General features: G+C 37.6%; 1 protein-coding gene and 1 non-coding gene across 2 annotated transcripts in view; one reads left to right on the top strand and one right to left on the bottom strand.

The window, feature by feature from the left end:
• Positions 1–12,652, bottom strand: part of LOC144450824 (uncharacterized) — a 27,612-nt gene extending 14,960 nt beyond the window's left edge. Inside the window, exon 1 of the mRNA XM_078141561.1 lies at positions 12,550–12,652. Within this exon, the coding sequence (XP_077997687.1) occupies positions 12,550–12,604 (55 nt within the window). The 5' untranslated portion in view covers positions 12,605–12,652. The remainder of the gene's footprint in view (positions 1–12,549) is intronic.
• A 4,081-nt stretch (positions 12,653–16,733) lies between these two features.
• On the top strand, positions 16,734–16,815 carry Trnas-cga (transfer RNA serine (anticodon CGA)). The gene has a single exon. It is a non-coding gene; the product is annotated as a tRNA-Ser (tRNA).
• Positions 16,816–17,201: the final 386 nt, after the last annotated feature.

The following is a 17,201-nucleotide window of genomic DNA, read 5'->3' on the forward strand; positions in this document are numbered from 1 at the left end:
CATACCATTATGCAATGCATGCATGTATGCATACATGCATGCATACATACATACATACATACATACATACATACATACATACATACATACATACATACATACATACATACATACATACATACATACATACATACATACATACATACATACATACACACACACACACACACACACATACATACATACATACATACATACATACATACATACATACATACATACATACATACATACATACACACACACACACACAGCATTATGCAATAATTGAAAGTAATTTCATGTAAATTTGAATTGTGTGGAGCAGATGGCAGAAAGAGAGAGCAGATCAAATGTGTTTCAATTAAGTACAGTTTAAGACTTTGTATAATCGTGCATCTCAAGGGACACTAAAATACATGCTGGTCCTGCACATGTGGATAATATCATCTACTTTTATTAATTGATACAAATAATGGTATTCATACCTGATGTATTTGATTTATTCAGACTTTTCAGGGGTTCAGTTTTATCATGTGGCTTGTCATGATGCCGACAGAGTCCGCATATCAATTTAGACATGGTTAAGGCCCATTTCGGTTTACGATTAGTGAAAACTGTTGAAAGGTACAGATGTAGCAGAATTTGGTCCTGTCCAAAAGTATGGGTCTAATAGTAATCCTAGGCCTCATGGTTACGCTCACAAGAATTAATAGAGAATCTTGAATTTAATTCATGGCTTTTAAGTTTTTTGTTTTTATTTGAAAACATTTCTACATTATACTTTTTGCAAATTGAAATTTCTTTGATTTACATCGTTCTTGAAAATATTCCTGTTTTTGTGTCTGCATCTTATCCCTTCCCGTCCCCACAACCACCTTACCCATTCTCTCCCTGCTGTCTGATAGTAGAATTCAAGCTTAGCAAAAAATAAAGTTCTTGTAATACTCAAAAATATAGTTCTTGTAATACTCAAACCGAAAAGTCAATACAGCTCAACAGTTGTCGCACATTACTTGCACAAATCAGATTGCGGCAGTTACGCTGTCCCACATTTTGACCGCATTTTGTTTGGGTCACAAGTTAAAACAAACTGCAGTGTATGTAGTCATTGTACAGATGGTACAAACTGAAAGCGAGTGTGAGACAATTATAATAAACGTACTTTGAAGGCGCGTGAAACTTCTTCGTCCTCGACACATTTGCTAAATATCGAGTCTTTGAATTTATCAACACTTTTTCAGTTTCAGTTGTTATTCAATTGAACTGTTAATTCAACTTAAGGCCAGAAATTGCCCATTGCACCAGCTTGTTACAACAACAATAATCTATACTCCATTGTCTACAAGAGTATTATAAACCAACATCGCTAGCTAAAACAGTATGTTTCTACATTTGCATAATTGATTACATTAATTCAATTTCACAATATAACTGTAGTTAACGACTCGATTAATTGCCAGAAACGCCCCATCATCAAATCGCGTTTACATCCAGCTAGTTTCGAACAGCCTTCACCTTCGCTTTGATAGAGAGCAAACTCTCAGTCCCTGGAGAATTTACGTAACAAACACGACCGCGAAACAAAGATGTTAACATTGATGGCCACTGAGCGTAAAATATTTGCAGTTACTTAAGGGTTCCGATTTTCAAATTCACGAAAACTACATTTGTCTCGGTTACATCGAACAAGCAAATGTCGGAATATCGTTTTAGAGAGATTGATTAACAATGCTAATTCGTCTTGGTTGACAAATTTCTATGAGAATATTATCCGAAATTATCAGCTGGGCTGAGTGAAAAAACTCTGCGGTTGTTCGTATCGATCCGTTGCTTGTATGAGGGTCTGCGAATTGATTTTTCTTCACTTGTTAAGATAAGATATGGCTTACTGAAAAGACTTTATCGCATTATTTGGTAAAATCGAGGGTTACAAAGAGGAATCTGTTAACGATTTTGTCTTTCATCCTTTCTTTTCAGTTTGCGAGTCGCAGAACGTCTCAATGTTTCCCTGTGTCTCTGTCTGTCTGTCTATAGTGTTGTATGGTTTGTGTGATCAAAAAAGGCACGCCTCTGTAAATGGAAAGTGAAAGCGTACACTCGCAGTCAACATTTGATATGTGACTTCATTATGTATAACGGGATTATATATCGGATACACAGCAAACAGTAGAAGTGGTAGTATTTCTAGTAGTCAAGTAAACGAAAAAGTCAGTGGTACGGTCGGTGCTTTCATTGCTAATTTGGTGGTCGTTTCGCATAACGCCAAATTTACAAAGGACGCCAGTTAATCTAACCCAGAACGACGCCTGCCTCGACCGTACAAACATTGATACACTTTATTTATCATCTGGTAGGACAAAAATTAAAGACCAATTGTTACATTAATATTTTTTATCAGTTAAAAGGTTCGAATCACCTAAAGATAGCTCACGCAAAGAAATTTAAAATGTAGCAATATTGGTAAGATCTTGTCGTGCAAGACGATAAAATGTAACAGTGCTTAATAGTAAGATTTTTGTGGCGCCAGACGATAAAATGTAGCAATGGACAGCAATTTCTTTTCGTGTCAGACGACGTTCGGTTTCATGTTAACCAGCTTCCTTTGTAAGTTCTGAGTAGTTCGTTCTGTGTAATTTTTTTGTACTGGAATTACTCCCAGTGATTTTTTTATACCAGACACACATAAACACAATTTCTAAAGACTGAAAACAATTTCGCTATCAGATATAACTGTGGACCTGTCAAGGCTTCCCAATCAGTCTACTGTCTATTCCGGAGTCACCCAGGCCCAGCAACGCATATATAGCACGTGCGGGCCCAGTTCCATGTGAGTGATCGTCCCCGACTGTTCGAGTAAATTACTCTAGGGGTTCACCCCAAATTTGCACTCAGTCAGTGAAACTCGGCTGAGTGATACGGCCTAACAATCGAGACTGTATAACGCCATCGTTCTTTTACGTTTATCCCAGTGAAAATTAGTTTCTGTATTGACGTTATTACTATACAGTCATGTTCCTTCAGATAATGGAGATATCAGAATATACTTTTGAAGACTTTTAATTTCATAAATATTTGAGTCGAAGTCATAGTTTTTTGTGTGTAACTGGTAGTACTTAAACCGACTGTTGGCGCCACTTGTGTGTATTCTTTGAGGGTGACATTGGAAAACCTTTCAGGAAACCCTGGAAATTATTGATTATTCCATCAATCAAGCACAATGGAATAAACGACGTAAGGACATTGCTAATTGAAAGGTTTCAAAAAATGAAATACAACTAGGTTAGTTGTATAGCGGGAAAACACTACTAAAAAGATCGAATTGCAATCAATGGAAAACTGTGCTAAGGAATAAAGGGAATGGAAGGATATGTGTATGGAGTGGGGGAAAGAATGGGAAGAGGAAAGGAAAGGAATTAGAGGTGATCGTAAGAGAAGGGAACGAAGCGAAAGAAATTGAGAGAAGGGGGAAAAGTAAGGGAAAGAGGGGCATAAGAGGAGAGGAGCTCGAGATGAGATATAGGAGAGGTGTGGAGAGGGAAGAGAAGTGAAATGAAGGAGATGAGAGGAGGCGGAGGAGAGATGGGAAAAGGTGAAGGTGGGAAGGGACGAGAAGGGAATGGAAGGGGAGGGAAGGGAAGGAGATGTGAGGAGAGATGTGAAGAGGGAAGGAAAGAAAAGGGATGGAGAGAAAAGGGAAGGAAGGGAAGTGAAAGAGAAGGTAAGGGAATGGAAAGGATGGAATGAAATGAAAACAGAGGAGACGAGACGAAAGGATAGGATGGGAGCGAAGGTGAGGGGAGAGGAAATGCTTTTAAAAATGCAAATGAGAAAGCCGAGGAGTGAAAGAATGGAAGGGATGTGAGAATTATGGGAGGAAACGCAAATAGCATTGACCTCAATTAGATACGAAATGAAAATAAGAGTAAACACACAAAAAATAAATGTATTTCAAGTGAATACATAAAAACGTTGATGATTACAACGTGGATAGAAGTTAACTTTGTGATACATTTAGTATTCTGTGTGACGTCATACGTGTACCATGTATCACTAATAACAAATACTACATACAGTGAATAATGATATAATACTTCACAAATTTTGACAGGAAACACACACACCTGATCTACAAACACTTTTTACAGTAGGCAGTGTAGAAATACAAATTGGCTAGTAATGAAGTCAAAATGGCCACAGAACAATTCGGAGGGGGAAGTGTGTGTGTGTATAATACAATGTCCTGAAGTAGGGTAAGATGAATCCTGTGATTTCCATTTTGAAGACAGGGTGTGAGTTTAGGATATTTCTAGTGTTTTGATTTTTATGGGGTTGGATTTTTTTTAAATACTTTTTTAGAATATCTACATTAGAACTAAATAACTTATACATATGGATACAATATTTCATTTTTTTACATCTGGATTGCGGAAGTGTTCAGAATTCTAACGATAATTGTATATGGTGACGTCACAATTATTATGACGTCAACTTGATGTCTTTGTTCACTGCACCTCCACTGGCAGACGTGCCAGTGTCGTTATTGCAGAGAAAAAACTGTTTACTGAGTAACACCTTCTGATCTCTTTTGCGTTTTTATTTTCTTACCAAATGTGATATATTTGATATCAATGATCTGCAAACTTTAGTTATCTCTTTCAAAACTTACACTTTACAAGCGAAAATACTGCAAAATTGTTTTCCAAGGTTTTTGAAATGTTGCATTTTTAAAAAGTGTAAGAAATTAAAAACTTAAAATAGATCAGAATGAGTTATGCCGCGACATATCAACTGGGGCCAGTTTAGTCAAAATTCGAGGTGGAGTGAGTGATATATTTACATCAGCAACGTTATTACTATTAAGTAAGTAAGTTTATTTCTACAAGAAACGTCAGACTACTGGCGATATTCAAGGGATAAATGTGACGAGTTCGTCTTGGAATAGTCAAATTGTATTAAATTCTTCGGTTTCCGAGATTGTTTACTGTCGATTTGATGTAGATACAGTCAAACTTCCCGTATAAGTCAATATCAGCTGAGTGAGTCACACCAACGTCTGTGGTGATCGTATAAAAAAAGTGATGAAAAATTGATGAAACTTGGTGCTCGTTATCGCCATATACTGAAACTTGTCGCTCTTGCTTTCCTCAAATTTAATCTGAAGTAGTCACTTAAAACACGGAAATAGGAAACAGGTGTTGCAGTGGTGTGGTGACGTATTCTCGTGCTGTGTCCCATGTTCACCAGTCTGACACCTATCTGACCAAGTCCCGCACATTTTGACCTTTCACTGTATGATGCACTTTCCCGCGGTAAACATTCACCGAACAGAATTCTTGCTTCGTTGTTATTTTAGGGAAAAAACGTTATTTTGGGCACAAATCAAAGAAAATGCCATTTTCAGAGCATAAAAAAATTTTCTTCTGGAAATATGTACTTCCCTAATTTTTTGTACGCTGATTCGTCATATTGGGTACCAAAACGTGCATTTTCTCTCAAAAACGTTCGCCGAACTTCATTTTGGGTAACATTTTAAAATTAGATTTCAGTTGATTAGTATCAAAAGTTTCCATTCAGGAACTATGCAATTTATATCAATTTTGATACAACTATTTGCCATATTGTCACCGTTACATACACCTTCTCACGGAAATCATCTGAAAAAAAAAATTGCCTTCCTGTAATTTTTTTTACCTTTTAAACTTTATTTTGACCAAAAATGAAAGAGTTTCTCTTTTTCTGGTTCTCAGTATCGACATTTTTCTTCTAGAAACGATATATTTTACTTAAATGTTCACATGCTTGAATTGGCCGTCATAGTTTTGCAACATGTCTCCTTGCGAACGAAATATAGTACATGTAGATGCAATTTTCGATGTACTTCTGTTGGTTCATTTTAACCCTTTGTTAATGAAACAAGAGAGATAAAATTGCGAGTGCAATAATCCACTAGTAAAGAACTTGAATGAAAAGGAGACACTGAAGATAATTACTGTAGTACTTGGAGCTGTGTTATGATTCGTCAATTCTGGTCATGTGGGATTTGACCGGCGTGTGTGATCTTTCTTGTGTGACTGTAACTGTATCACTAACCATTCCCGTATTTCACTATCACGTTATCAAATTTATCTGAATGCTGCAAGTGCTTTATTATTAAGGGGGCCCATTAACCTTTTCACTAAAATGATGGCGTTTGACCGCGGGTCGTTCACGTGCTTTACAAATTCGACGTATTGTGAGTCCAAAATAGAGTTAATATCCAACCGCGGTTGATTTGCTCGCTTCATGAATGATCAATTTTATGATAAACCTACGTGTACTATTTTAAGAACGCAAACGGTGTGATTAACTAATGACTCGAGGGACAGAGTGAGGTAATACAAAGTCTCTACACGTACCAAACTGGTATGCTTTCCCGGAGATATCGCTCGCCACCGTCGTTTCCGGGTATCTTTGATTTCAACCATAAACTGTACGACTAGAAAATGTGATAAGAATATACAAATAAATCAACCCCCTCCCCCTACCCCCCAATAAATAGGTACAAGATGAGTTACTAAAACAGAATACGTAGAAAAGTGACAAGACGTTGCCAACCTATTTTAAACGTTCGCAAATGTTTAACATGAGTAAGTTTCCGGGTTATAGCAAATATTAGTCGCTGCGTGCACGTCACTGACAAACAAAGCTTTCTACTGCGTCGTGCATACAATTTAAAACGCATATTCAACAAATTCATTCTTTTGACGAATTCAAATAATAAATGCTAACATCCATAATAAATACAAACTTACTAAAAAGTGTGGTAGTTTTTACAAAAATGATGACAAAAATCCACAAGTGAAGTCATTTTTATCAAAAAATAAAATAATGGTAGAATGTGTTATACGCATGTATTTACATCATTCATTCATTTGTATGATATACACCACGTTTTATTAATTGTAATACCATACCTTTATGCCTTGGGAATACTCAATACCCTTAATGTCAATGAGCAATTAAAATTGTGATCTGTAAAACAATTACGGGTCAACCAAGGGGTCAAACATAGTTCGCGGCAACAATTTCCCGCTCTATACCCTTGCATGAGATTCGAGTCTTACGATACGCAATTTCAGCACTGTGTTTTAATTCTATTTCTCGGCATTTTCTGACAATTTTGTTCAAGTTCTAGTTGTTCATGATCATGACACTAAACCCTAAAGGGGGGGGGGGGCAACAAGAAAATCTCAGATTCAAATTAAACTGTGTTTCGGATTTTAAAAAAGAGAATTTAGGAAGTAGATACTCCTCGTTTGTGTGAGAAACAGGTGAGGGGAATGTGTGTGTTAGGAATTGTGGTGACGTGAATGTGTTCACTCGGCAATGTAACAGAATGTGTTAGAACTAGTGTAGACAGTAAAACGTATTCTCGGAGGGCCCCCGGTAATGAAATATTCCATGTTAAACTAACCGTAAAATTGAATTAAATTAAGTATGGATATATATGTATATATGGTTAGTACTGAAGGACAATACACACCCACGACATGCTCTAGTTTATTTATAAAATAAACATGTATTCCGGTGGTAGTCTGTGATGATATAATTTATCGATAAATGTAAAACGTAAAATCGGCGGCGTTGAGGTTATAGTAGAGACAATTCATCGCTTAGAGTTGATTCTTGTGTAAATGATAGTTTTCCGTTTATATAATCCTCTGCCTCGTTTAGCTAGCTATGAGATTGTTCTTGGAAAAAATGTACACAGTTCGGGAAGAGTGAAACGGTCAACTATGATATCAAAGTATGTAACTTGTATGTCTAGCAATTAACTGGTGTATGGGTTGATTAGGTGGGTTGTTACTGCATTGATTGATTGATTGATTGATTGATTGATTGATTGATTGATTGATTGGTTGATTGGTTGATTGATTGATTGATTGATTGATTGATTGATTGATTGATTGATTGATTGATTGATTGATGAATTGGATGGTGTATTATTGCTTTGTATTGTCATTATTAGAAAAGAACAGTGCGTGAACTGACCACTTCAATTGAGCGTCGTTTATGTATAATGTCCGCCTTTTGCTAGAAGGCTATTTTTCAGTCTTAATTTTGCTTTGTCCGGCAGCCGTTTGAACTAAATACTGGTTTACTTGTTACAGTAACGTGCTGAACTATTTTACCTCTGCCAACGAGAATTTGGTGTCTCTCTGTTTACTTGTTTTTGTTTGGTTGTAAGAAAATTTAGGAAAAAACGAATGATTAGTCACTGTCAAATTATTGCATGTAAACACCCATAGCAGTGGTCAGTAGGTGAACAAATCGCGGATGGAACGCCCAACAGTCTAATTAAACTAACATGTTAATTAAACCGACGATTTTTAATTCATAAGAACAAATCGCAGATGAAACACCCAGCAATTTAAGTAATAGAACTTTTAATTAACTCGACGTGAGTCTTTTTTTTATTTCAGAACAAATTACGGGATGATCATATGAAACACCCAACAGTTTAATTACATTGCCATTTTTAATTATATCGACGCTTTTTAATTGAGAAGAAGAAATTGTGGATGGACGATCCTGCAGTTACTTAATTGCATTTTTGATTAAATCGAATTTTTTGAATTAATAATTAAGAACAAATCGCGGATGGAATACAATCAGTTAATTTAATGGCATTTTTAATTGTACCGAGTCTTTTTATTTATAAGAACAAATCGGTTATGGAACACCAGCAGTTTAATTAAATTACACATTTAATTAAATCTCCGGCTTTAATTTCGTGCTCACAAATTGAAGATAGAGACAGCCATTGCAAGTAACAATAGCTAATTATCATTAAACCACGGCATCATGGATTGGTATTACTACAATCCACCATTGAGCTCTAACCATAATAGGCGGCCTTCTTTTTTAATATAATGTAACTAAACGGCTGGGTGTTAGCGATGGTATGCACTCTACGAAATGGCCTGTAAATCCATCCGTTTTCGATTCGTTTTCGATTGTCAAATATACTTTCATCCACGCTCACAATTCAGGTGCAAGTTACTGGAATTTTGTCGCTGATCGACTGTCTGAGGTCATCGGTGGTGGTGATGGTTGTAATGGTGGTAGTGGTGGTGGTAGTGGTGGTGGTGGTGGTAGTAGTAGTAGTAGTAGTAGTGATGGTGGTAGTAGTAGTAGTAGTATAGTAGTAATAATAATAGTAGTAGTAGTAGTAGTAGTAGTAGTAGCAGCAGTAGTAATAGTAGTAGTAGTAGTAGTAGTAGTAGTAGTAGTAGTAGTAGTAGTAGTAGTAGTAGTAGTAGTAGTGGGTGGTGATGGTGGTGGTAGTAGTAGTAGTAGTGGTAGTGGGTGGTGGTGGTGGTGGTGGTAGTAGTAGTAGTAGTATAGTAATAGTAGTAGTAGTAGTAGTAACAGTACTAGTAGCAAAAGTAGTAGTAGTAGTAGTAGTAGTGCAGTAGTAGTGGTAGTAGTAGTAGTAGTAGTAGTAGTAGTAGTAGTAGTAGTAGTAGTAGTAGTAGTAGTAGTAGTAGTAGTAGTAGTAGTATTTATATCGGTTTGTGTTGCATGTATTTGATAAGTCTGTCTGGATCACCTCCGTTACTGATATCACATGGTTCAGATTTCGCTGACTGCACTTTGGCTGTCCCCGCGGGCACACTTTCTCCTTTTCATTCTTTTAGGCAGTAATGTCGACTACCATTTACAATATTCTAGACACGAAAAGCTACCAACAATCCATTTGAGCACAACAACAACTATGCCTAACCGTTGATATGTTTGATCTATTGTTTATTTTCTTATAGTAAATCAAACATATTTCTCGACTATCCTTTTTCAATGTAATATTTATCTTAGCATTCAGTCTGTCGGTCAATATTTTGATAAAGGATAAAGATTCCGTCGGATTGTTCAACTTTCCCTTCCATTTGCTGCGTTACAACTTAACAGCCCGCAGCAGAAATTTGTCGCTTTATTTCACCTGCAATAAGTAGTTTTCCTAATCACCGCTCATTCACAAACGTTGCGTGTTTTTTGAGGGGTTAAACCAAGCGTTTAAATATTGTCACTTTAGCTATTTCAGAAGTGGCGTAACACACAGTTTGAATGGGGTGCAATGTTCCAGTAATCCTGTTAATTATTCTTAACGACAAGAGATTTCTTGTAGCTGTTTTCCGTAACAAATGATGTAAGTGAGCATTTGCAATCACGGCAATTACTTTCCGCGTGAAAAGTTTACTCTAAAGACAAAAGAATGGTAACAAACAAATTCAGATAACGCTCCTCTCAAAAAACCTCGTCTGACAAGGTGCCCAGAAATTGTGCTCAGATGTGTACTGTCAATTATTCCATTAGTTCTATACATTTATACACATTTTATGTGTTTAATTTCAGTTTAATAAAGATTGTTGCAAAATGTCCGAATTCCTATCGGTGTTACCTAACGGAGGAGAAAGGTTTATTTAAACGTGTTTAGTTATGGAGACTTGTCGCTTTTACAATCTAGTTGTATTCAGCTATCAAAGTGTTGTTATCTATCAAGAAAAACGTAAACCTAAAATTGTCAAACAGTCGGATTCGATAACAAATGTCGCGTACAGTCGACTGGCGAACGCCTTTTTTTAAAGCGACAACTTGAACTAACTGTCTGCAGTTTCTGTCTGTGCATTCTGTAATGGTGTCAGTAATGCTATCGCAGAAGAACAATGAAAGCTTTCCGACCTGTTCGACCTTGGACTGGTGCCAAGATATGCTCAGACTTTAAGAACAATAGCAGTGTGTGATAGAATGTAAAAGATCTCATTACGTGAGGTGCCTGGTAGGAGAGCTGGACATCACCTGCACTGGTAGGGTGACGCCCAATCTGGGTTGAGCCATCGATTGGCAATATCAAATCGAGAGTCTTGTTTACGTCATATGCCCAGACTTGTACTTTAGATCACTGACCTCGAAGGGGGTACGTAGAAAGGGGGTCAGAAATTAAATGGCATTATTAGAAAAGAACATTATTCGCGGTGAAGTCGGTATGAGGCTAACAGGTGCAGGTGCAGGTTTTGGGATGGGCCCAGCGATGTACAAGTGCTATTGTCCGTGTTGCTATTCTTTATTCCCCCGATTCTTTACATTCGGCATACGTAAGCCCCTATTTAGAGTGGCCCTCAAAAAAGGGTTTAATCTTTTTTTTTTGAAACACAGAGGTCCCAAGCGTCATCTTACGTTCTTCATGAGGCATTCACAGAACATCAAACGACGGATGTTCTGTTCTTCAAACATGGAATGTAGTACACCGCGACCATTACATCTACATATGCATACAGTTAATATACTGGCATAAAAAGTGAACAACAAATTTATTGCGACATGGAAGATATAGGCACATGTGTGGACTCAAATCCACACATTTGACCACGCAAATAGCAACAGTCACTACACAATTACAATGATTTGTGTCCAAATTCCTTCCGCAGCCCATACTTGTCCTGGTACGAGGCAAACTTTGAACGTGTAAAATATGTTGAGTACAAGTTTTTTATTGAGTGAAAGTAGAAAACAGTCTAAAAGTGACAGCATTTCGTGACAATTCATGTATTTGAAAACCGGTAAAACCGTTACAACATCGAGTGACGAACTTGACGTGAACAAGTTGTAACACTGAGATGAAAAGATCATCCCAATAACTGATGTACAAGCACAGACAAGTAACTTGTCTGTAATACAACATATTTGCATTGTCCATAGTAGCGCCAGTGTAGTGTAGATAATTGAAGCGAATTACAAAGAACTAAACTGTATACATGTAGAACCAACGTAACCCTTCGTTTTACAAAAACAGTACTGTCTACCTTCTGTTTAAGACTTTGGTGTGCACTTCAATGCTGGCAGTATATCAAACATCTTTCACTTGATTTTTCCGAGGTACGGGTGTTCTCAAGTTAATGGAGCGGATATGCCTTCTTACACACAGCTCTTGTTGGATTTGAAGGAAGGGCCTCTATCTACGTACGTCATGCATTTCGTCGAAATACATCGACAGGTGATGTCATAGGTGCACATGACTAACCATCTTGTCAGGTAAATTTATTGTTCGGCGTTTAATTCGCAACCTGCTCACCGAGTGCAATTAAACTCCCATGCTATTATTTTGTCACACAAGAGGCGAAGTTTTCCGGCGTCGCAATATTTTTCCTCCGATATTGATTTCTTAAATCAATTAAGGGGAAGGCAAACGATGTGTACTTGGTCTAATTGGAATGGTACAAGGCGAATAGAGAATGCAGTTCTATGAAACTCGAAACCTGAATAACATCTACTTAGATTAATGAAGTTGTGTGCGTTTTAGTCGCCTACGTTTCAATGTATATTAGTAAGTATTCCAGACTCTAAAAATACACACGGCAAGTGCTGATCTCTCTGCAAGCTTTCGAAGTTGAATATTAACGGAATGTTGAAGTTGGGGTACATTTCGTGTGTAGAAATATCCACCTGGATGTGGTGAGTGTACACGGTATGAGGGCTAAATTGCAAAACATGGTTATACTACCTCTTAATGCACTAATGGAAAGGGCTCACCTTGAATCGTTGATGTCACCAGTGCGACTAGCAGAATTACGTGATGTTTTATCATTTTGATGTGGTTATACAGATAAACACCATTGTGTCCTTTCCCCGGTAAAGTTGAGTTATCAAGGTAACGACGTCACAGGATCGCCTCTCCCATTTAATCCCACACACACCGACCAAAATATCAACGCTGTGAATGGAGAGCCCCGCCCCCTAGAGAGCCCCCCTAACACAGTACGAATTCATGGTATTACTGGTTACGTATACCATTTGCATATAAACTTGTAATACATCCGTATTTACTCATCAGTGGAGAACGCTTGAATAAATGGTTTCGCTAACTCATTCACTACTACTTCCATCACACGATAATCTATAACCACTACTAATTGGAATAAGTATTTATAAAGAGATCAATTTTGGATTTGCTGAAGAACACTTACAAATTTCAGGGTCGGTTATCACTACCGCTACACTAAATTCGACGTACTATGAAAGTTTTCCATATTTTACTTAACCGTGCACTATATTTAATCACATCGAATCATTATTAATGTCAAAACTTATACTTGTCGTTTGAATGCAGTATGCAAATCAACGGCATGACGTAACATTTAGCACTGAAGCAGTTACTAGTAATATTTCATTGCACAATCTGTAAACTTCAGAGTTCACGGGCTCACTTTTGACCGAGCCTGAGTAAAGTATAATACACAGACTATGATTTTCTTTGACGACGGAACCCAGTTAAGTTGAAATAAACTCTTCTGGCTCAACAAATTTGCACAAACATTAATTGTTACATTGTATCGTTTGATTCCACACAACTTTAATTGCTACATTTTAACCATTGGTATTAATTAAAAATGACACCAATATTGGTGATATTATTATTATTGTCGCGATAGATGCAGATGCAGATGATAAGAAAAAGCATTTAGTGAGTCGAGCTAGACATTATAAAATGTAGCGATATGACTGCTCGTTCCATGTCAGTGTTTACTGGATGTGTTTGATACAACTATGCAGAAACCAATAAAAAACTGTACATGCTACATTTTAAGATAGCAAGATTGAATGCTTATTGGTAGCACTTTATTGTGTCATTTACATATTTTTATGGCAGGATTTACTAGTTGCTACAAGATTCAATACATTACAGTAGTTTGATTAACATAAGTACAAAAAAGTAGTACACTTCTCCCCCCTCTCTCTCTCTCTCTCTCTCTCTCTCTCTCTCTCTCTCTCTCTCTCTCTCTCTCTCTCTCTCTCTCTCTCTCTCTCTCTCTCTCTCTCTCTCTCTCTCATATGTAAACGTCTCGTCGTCCTCTCTCTGTTTACGTGTAAACATCTCGTCGTCCAGTCGAGTTTGTATGCGACTCGTTCTCTTTAATTTCTCTTTCTCTGACTGGACAGCCTCTCTGTCTCATACAGAAGTACTACGTTTTCTGTCCATTCATCTCTCATAGTAATCGCGCTTTTTAGTTATTGTAGCCTTCTTGCCTTGTGACCACTTTTATCACTCGGTCTTATTAATCATAGTTGGTGTTTTATATTTCCCTTTCAGTTTTCGACATCAGCGTTTTGTACGAAATAAGTATATTATATCGTGTTTCAAGGATTGGCAAGATAGCGTTTATATGTATCCTTTAGAATATTTGTTACTATGACAACCATGTTTTCTGTGAAACATAACTCTGTACCATAGGCTCGTCTGAAATGTATATTTTTCGATATTCGTGATATTTTACGTGGTCCTCAGGACTTGAGTTGTTATTTGCCTTCATCCATATATGAAATACTGAAGAATGTAGTTCGCAAGATAATTTACCATTGATTATGCATTTGGAAAAGACAGACAGAGACAGACAGACAGACAGACAGACAGACAGACAGACAGACAGACAGACAGACACATATATGTAAACACACAACTTTACTCTGAGGTTCTAGCTCTCTCTCTAACAAACAGAGAGAGAGATCTAGAGAGAGAGACAGAGAGAGACACAGAGACAGAAACAGAGAGAGAGAGAGAGAGAGAGAGAGAGAGAGAGAGAGAGAGAGGAGGGAGGGAGGGAGGGAGGGAGGGAGGGAGAGAGAGAGAGAGAGAGAGAGAGAGAGAGAGAGAGAGAGAGAGAGAGAGAGAGAGAGAGAGAGAGAGAGAGAGAGAGAGAAAGAATACAAACAGTATATATAAAAACCGCACACATATATAATGTACGTTCACATTCGTCACTGTTAAGTTGGTCAAGAAAAAAATAATTTTCGTAGTAAAACGTAAAAATTGAATCAAAATTGAGTGAAAGAAAAAAAGGCAGACAAATGGTACTGTTTTAAGTCCATCACGATGTGAAAATGGAAGGCTGTTGATTTCCTATATAAAAAAGGGATGTTCCCCTAAATTATTCTATCATTATTCAAATGGACCAGTAAAAACTTTCATATTATATTACAAAAGATATTTATTTTAAGAATTTTAATTTTCAGGGAGACTGGTATACCCGAGGTGTTATTTCATTGGTATTGCTTCCACGTATTGTATTGTATAGAATAATCAATCAACTGATTAATTGTGGCTGTGTTTGGCGTGTTTGGTGATTAGACATGATGAACCCGTATATAGGAAAACACTGTCCAACTGTCATGAGACAGATACACTGAATTGAAACATGTGTTACACTTTACCCCCCCCCCCCACCCCCACCCCCAACTTTGTAAAACGACTAAGAAGAGGTGACGTGAAACTTCGAATGGTAACATCATTACATGTTCCATTATATCATATTGGAACCACGTTTTAAAAAAAATATTAATCGTTTTTTTTCTTCAATAATGGGCTATGGTGAATACACCATTTCAAAGGGAAAATGGTATGCCACGAATAGAGAAATCTGTTGTAAAAGAACAAGGCTTAAGAGAAAACGAAAGCATTTAGGTATTCGACCAATGGTGGCGCTGTCCATGAGGAAAATGCATGTGAAACATGCACGTGAAACTGCAATGTAATTTGTCAGAATGCATCTCGCACTTTTTAAAAAAAGAAACTGTTAGCACAAGAGACACTTCATGGTTTGTTTACTTGAGAGAAAAGCTACTGCAAATTGCACTGCACTATAAATATATATTTGATTTGTGACAAAGCCTATGGTAGGCCAGATATATGGTTCAGTTACATTTACTTCACTCTATATATCTAGTTTTATAAATTCCTGTCGATCTTAAACTTCCTATTGAAGATTGAATAAAAAATGTCCGGTAAGTTAATCACAAATAAAAAATGATGAAATGATAAAATTGAAACAATAACATGGAACGGAACGAACCCCCCCCCCCCCCGGCTCACTATGATCACATACCCCTATGACAAAAATGACATTATAGGAAAACATTGTAATTCTTGTTCCATACAAATATTGTTGATATTGATTTGTAATTACCCCGTTGTTCATGTTTGTGTTTATATGTTGTTTGTTTGTTTGTTTGTTTGTTGTTTCCTAAAACATAACTAATTCAGCCTGAGCCCAATGTGCTAGGATTGCTCTACTGCCAAATACACCTTATACATTTTCACCCTGTTATTACGAGAACTCATAATCCAAAAGAATTAAATTAAGAAGTTTATTAAAACCAAGAGAGACATGTAAACAATCGAAAATTACGCTGTCCATGGAGACATTATGCATCGCACACACACGGTGCACGCTGGTTCCGGATTACGAGAACGAACTCGTTTAGCGCCCCCAAGTGTCAACTTATTGAAGATACTCAGGGGTTTACGTAGCTTGGTACCGGGCCGGGTCAGTCAGCAGCGAACGCGAGTTGGTTTTCGCACTGATATTTGAAAAGATCTGAACTATTGCAGTTGAAGCACATAGTGAATGAATACTTCTTGTCGTGTTGTGCAGTACCTTCGAACCAGTGGAGTCTCCTTCGATGACGATTCTGCGCCAGGACCGCGACCGTTGCGACCCGTACGAGAAGAACACGAACATATTTGCATAAAGTCACGTGGAAAGCTACGGTCATCACCCTTTTCTGGTATTTTTGACCGAATTCAGTTGCTTTGCGATTTGTGCTAGCCGGTAGCTGAAATATGCATGACGAAAGCACCCCATGATAACGCGGGACTGTCGTGAAGGTCACAAAACAGCGTTAACAGTACAGAAACGATGAAAATTCTTCATTGGGCATGCGTCGTGGTGGCCGAGTGGTTAAGGCGTTGGACTCGAAATCCAATGGGGTTTCCCCGCACAGGTTCGAATCCTGTCCACGACGACTCTTCTTTTTACCATCCGTTTATCTTTGCACTGTCCGATGTCGTTTAATTATCGCTTCAAAAAAACGCCATTCGGTCATATCATAGCCCTCAACAACCGCAACGAAATTCTTTACCAAGGACAACGTAGTCTCGATTTCCCCTTTCGATTCCCGACACTAATGCTGGTGCTATCACGAATACCACCGTACGGTCCGATGAAGTATGCAATCTGATTAAAATCTGATGTGGTAAAAGCGGCTAGATGCCGTTATAAGAAGTATGATATCACCTTCTACTACATTGTACATCTATGTACATGTTTACAAACTTTATGGAGTCTTCAGTATATACAGGGGAGGGCCGGAGGAATTGGGGGGGGGGGGGGGTCGCATTTTATAAACCT

Source organism: Glandiceps talaboti, chromosome 20 (genome assembly GCF_964340395.1).
Source record: "Glandiceps talaboti chromosome 20, keGlaTala1.1, whole genome shotgun sequence".
Classification (NCBI taxonomy): Eukaryota; Metazoa; Hemichordata; class Enteropneusta; family Spengelidae; genus Glandiceps; species Glandiceps talaboti.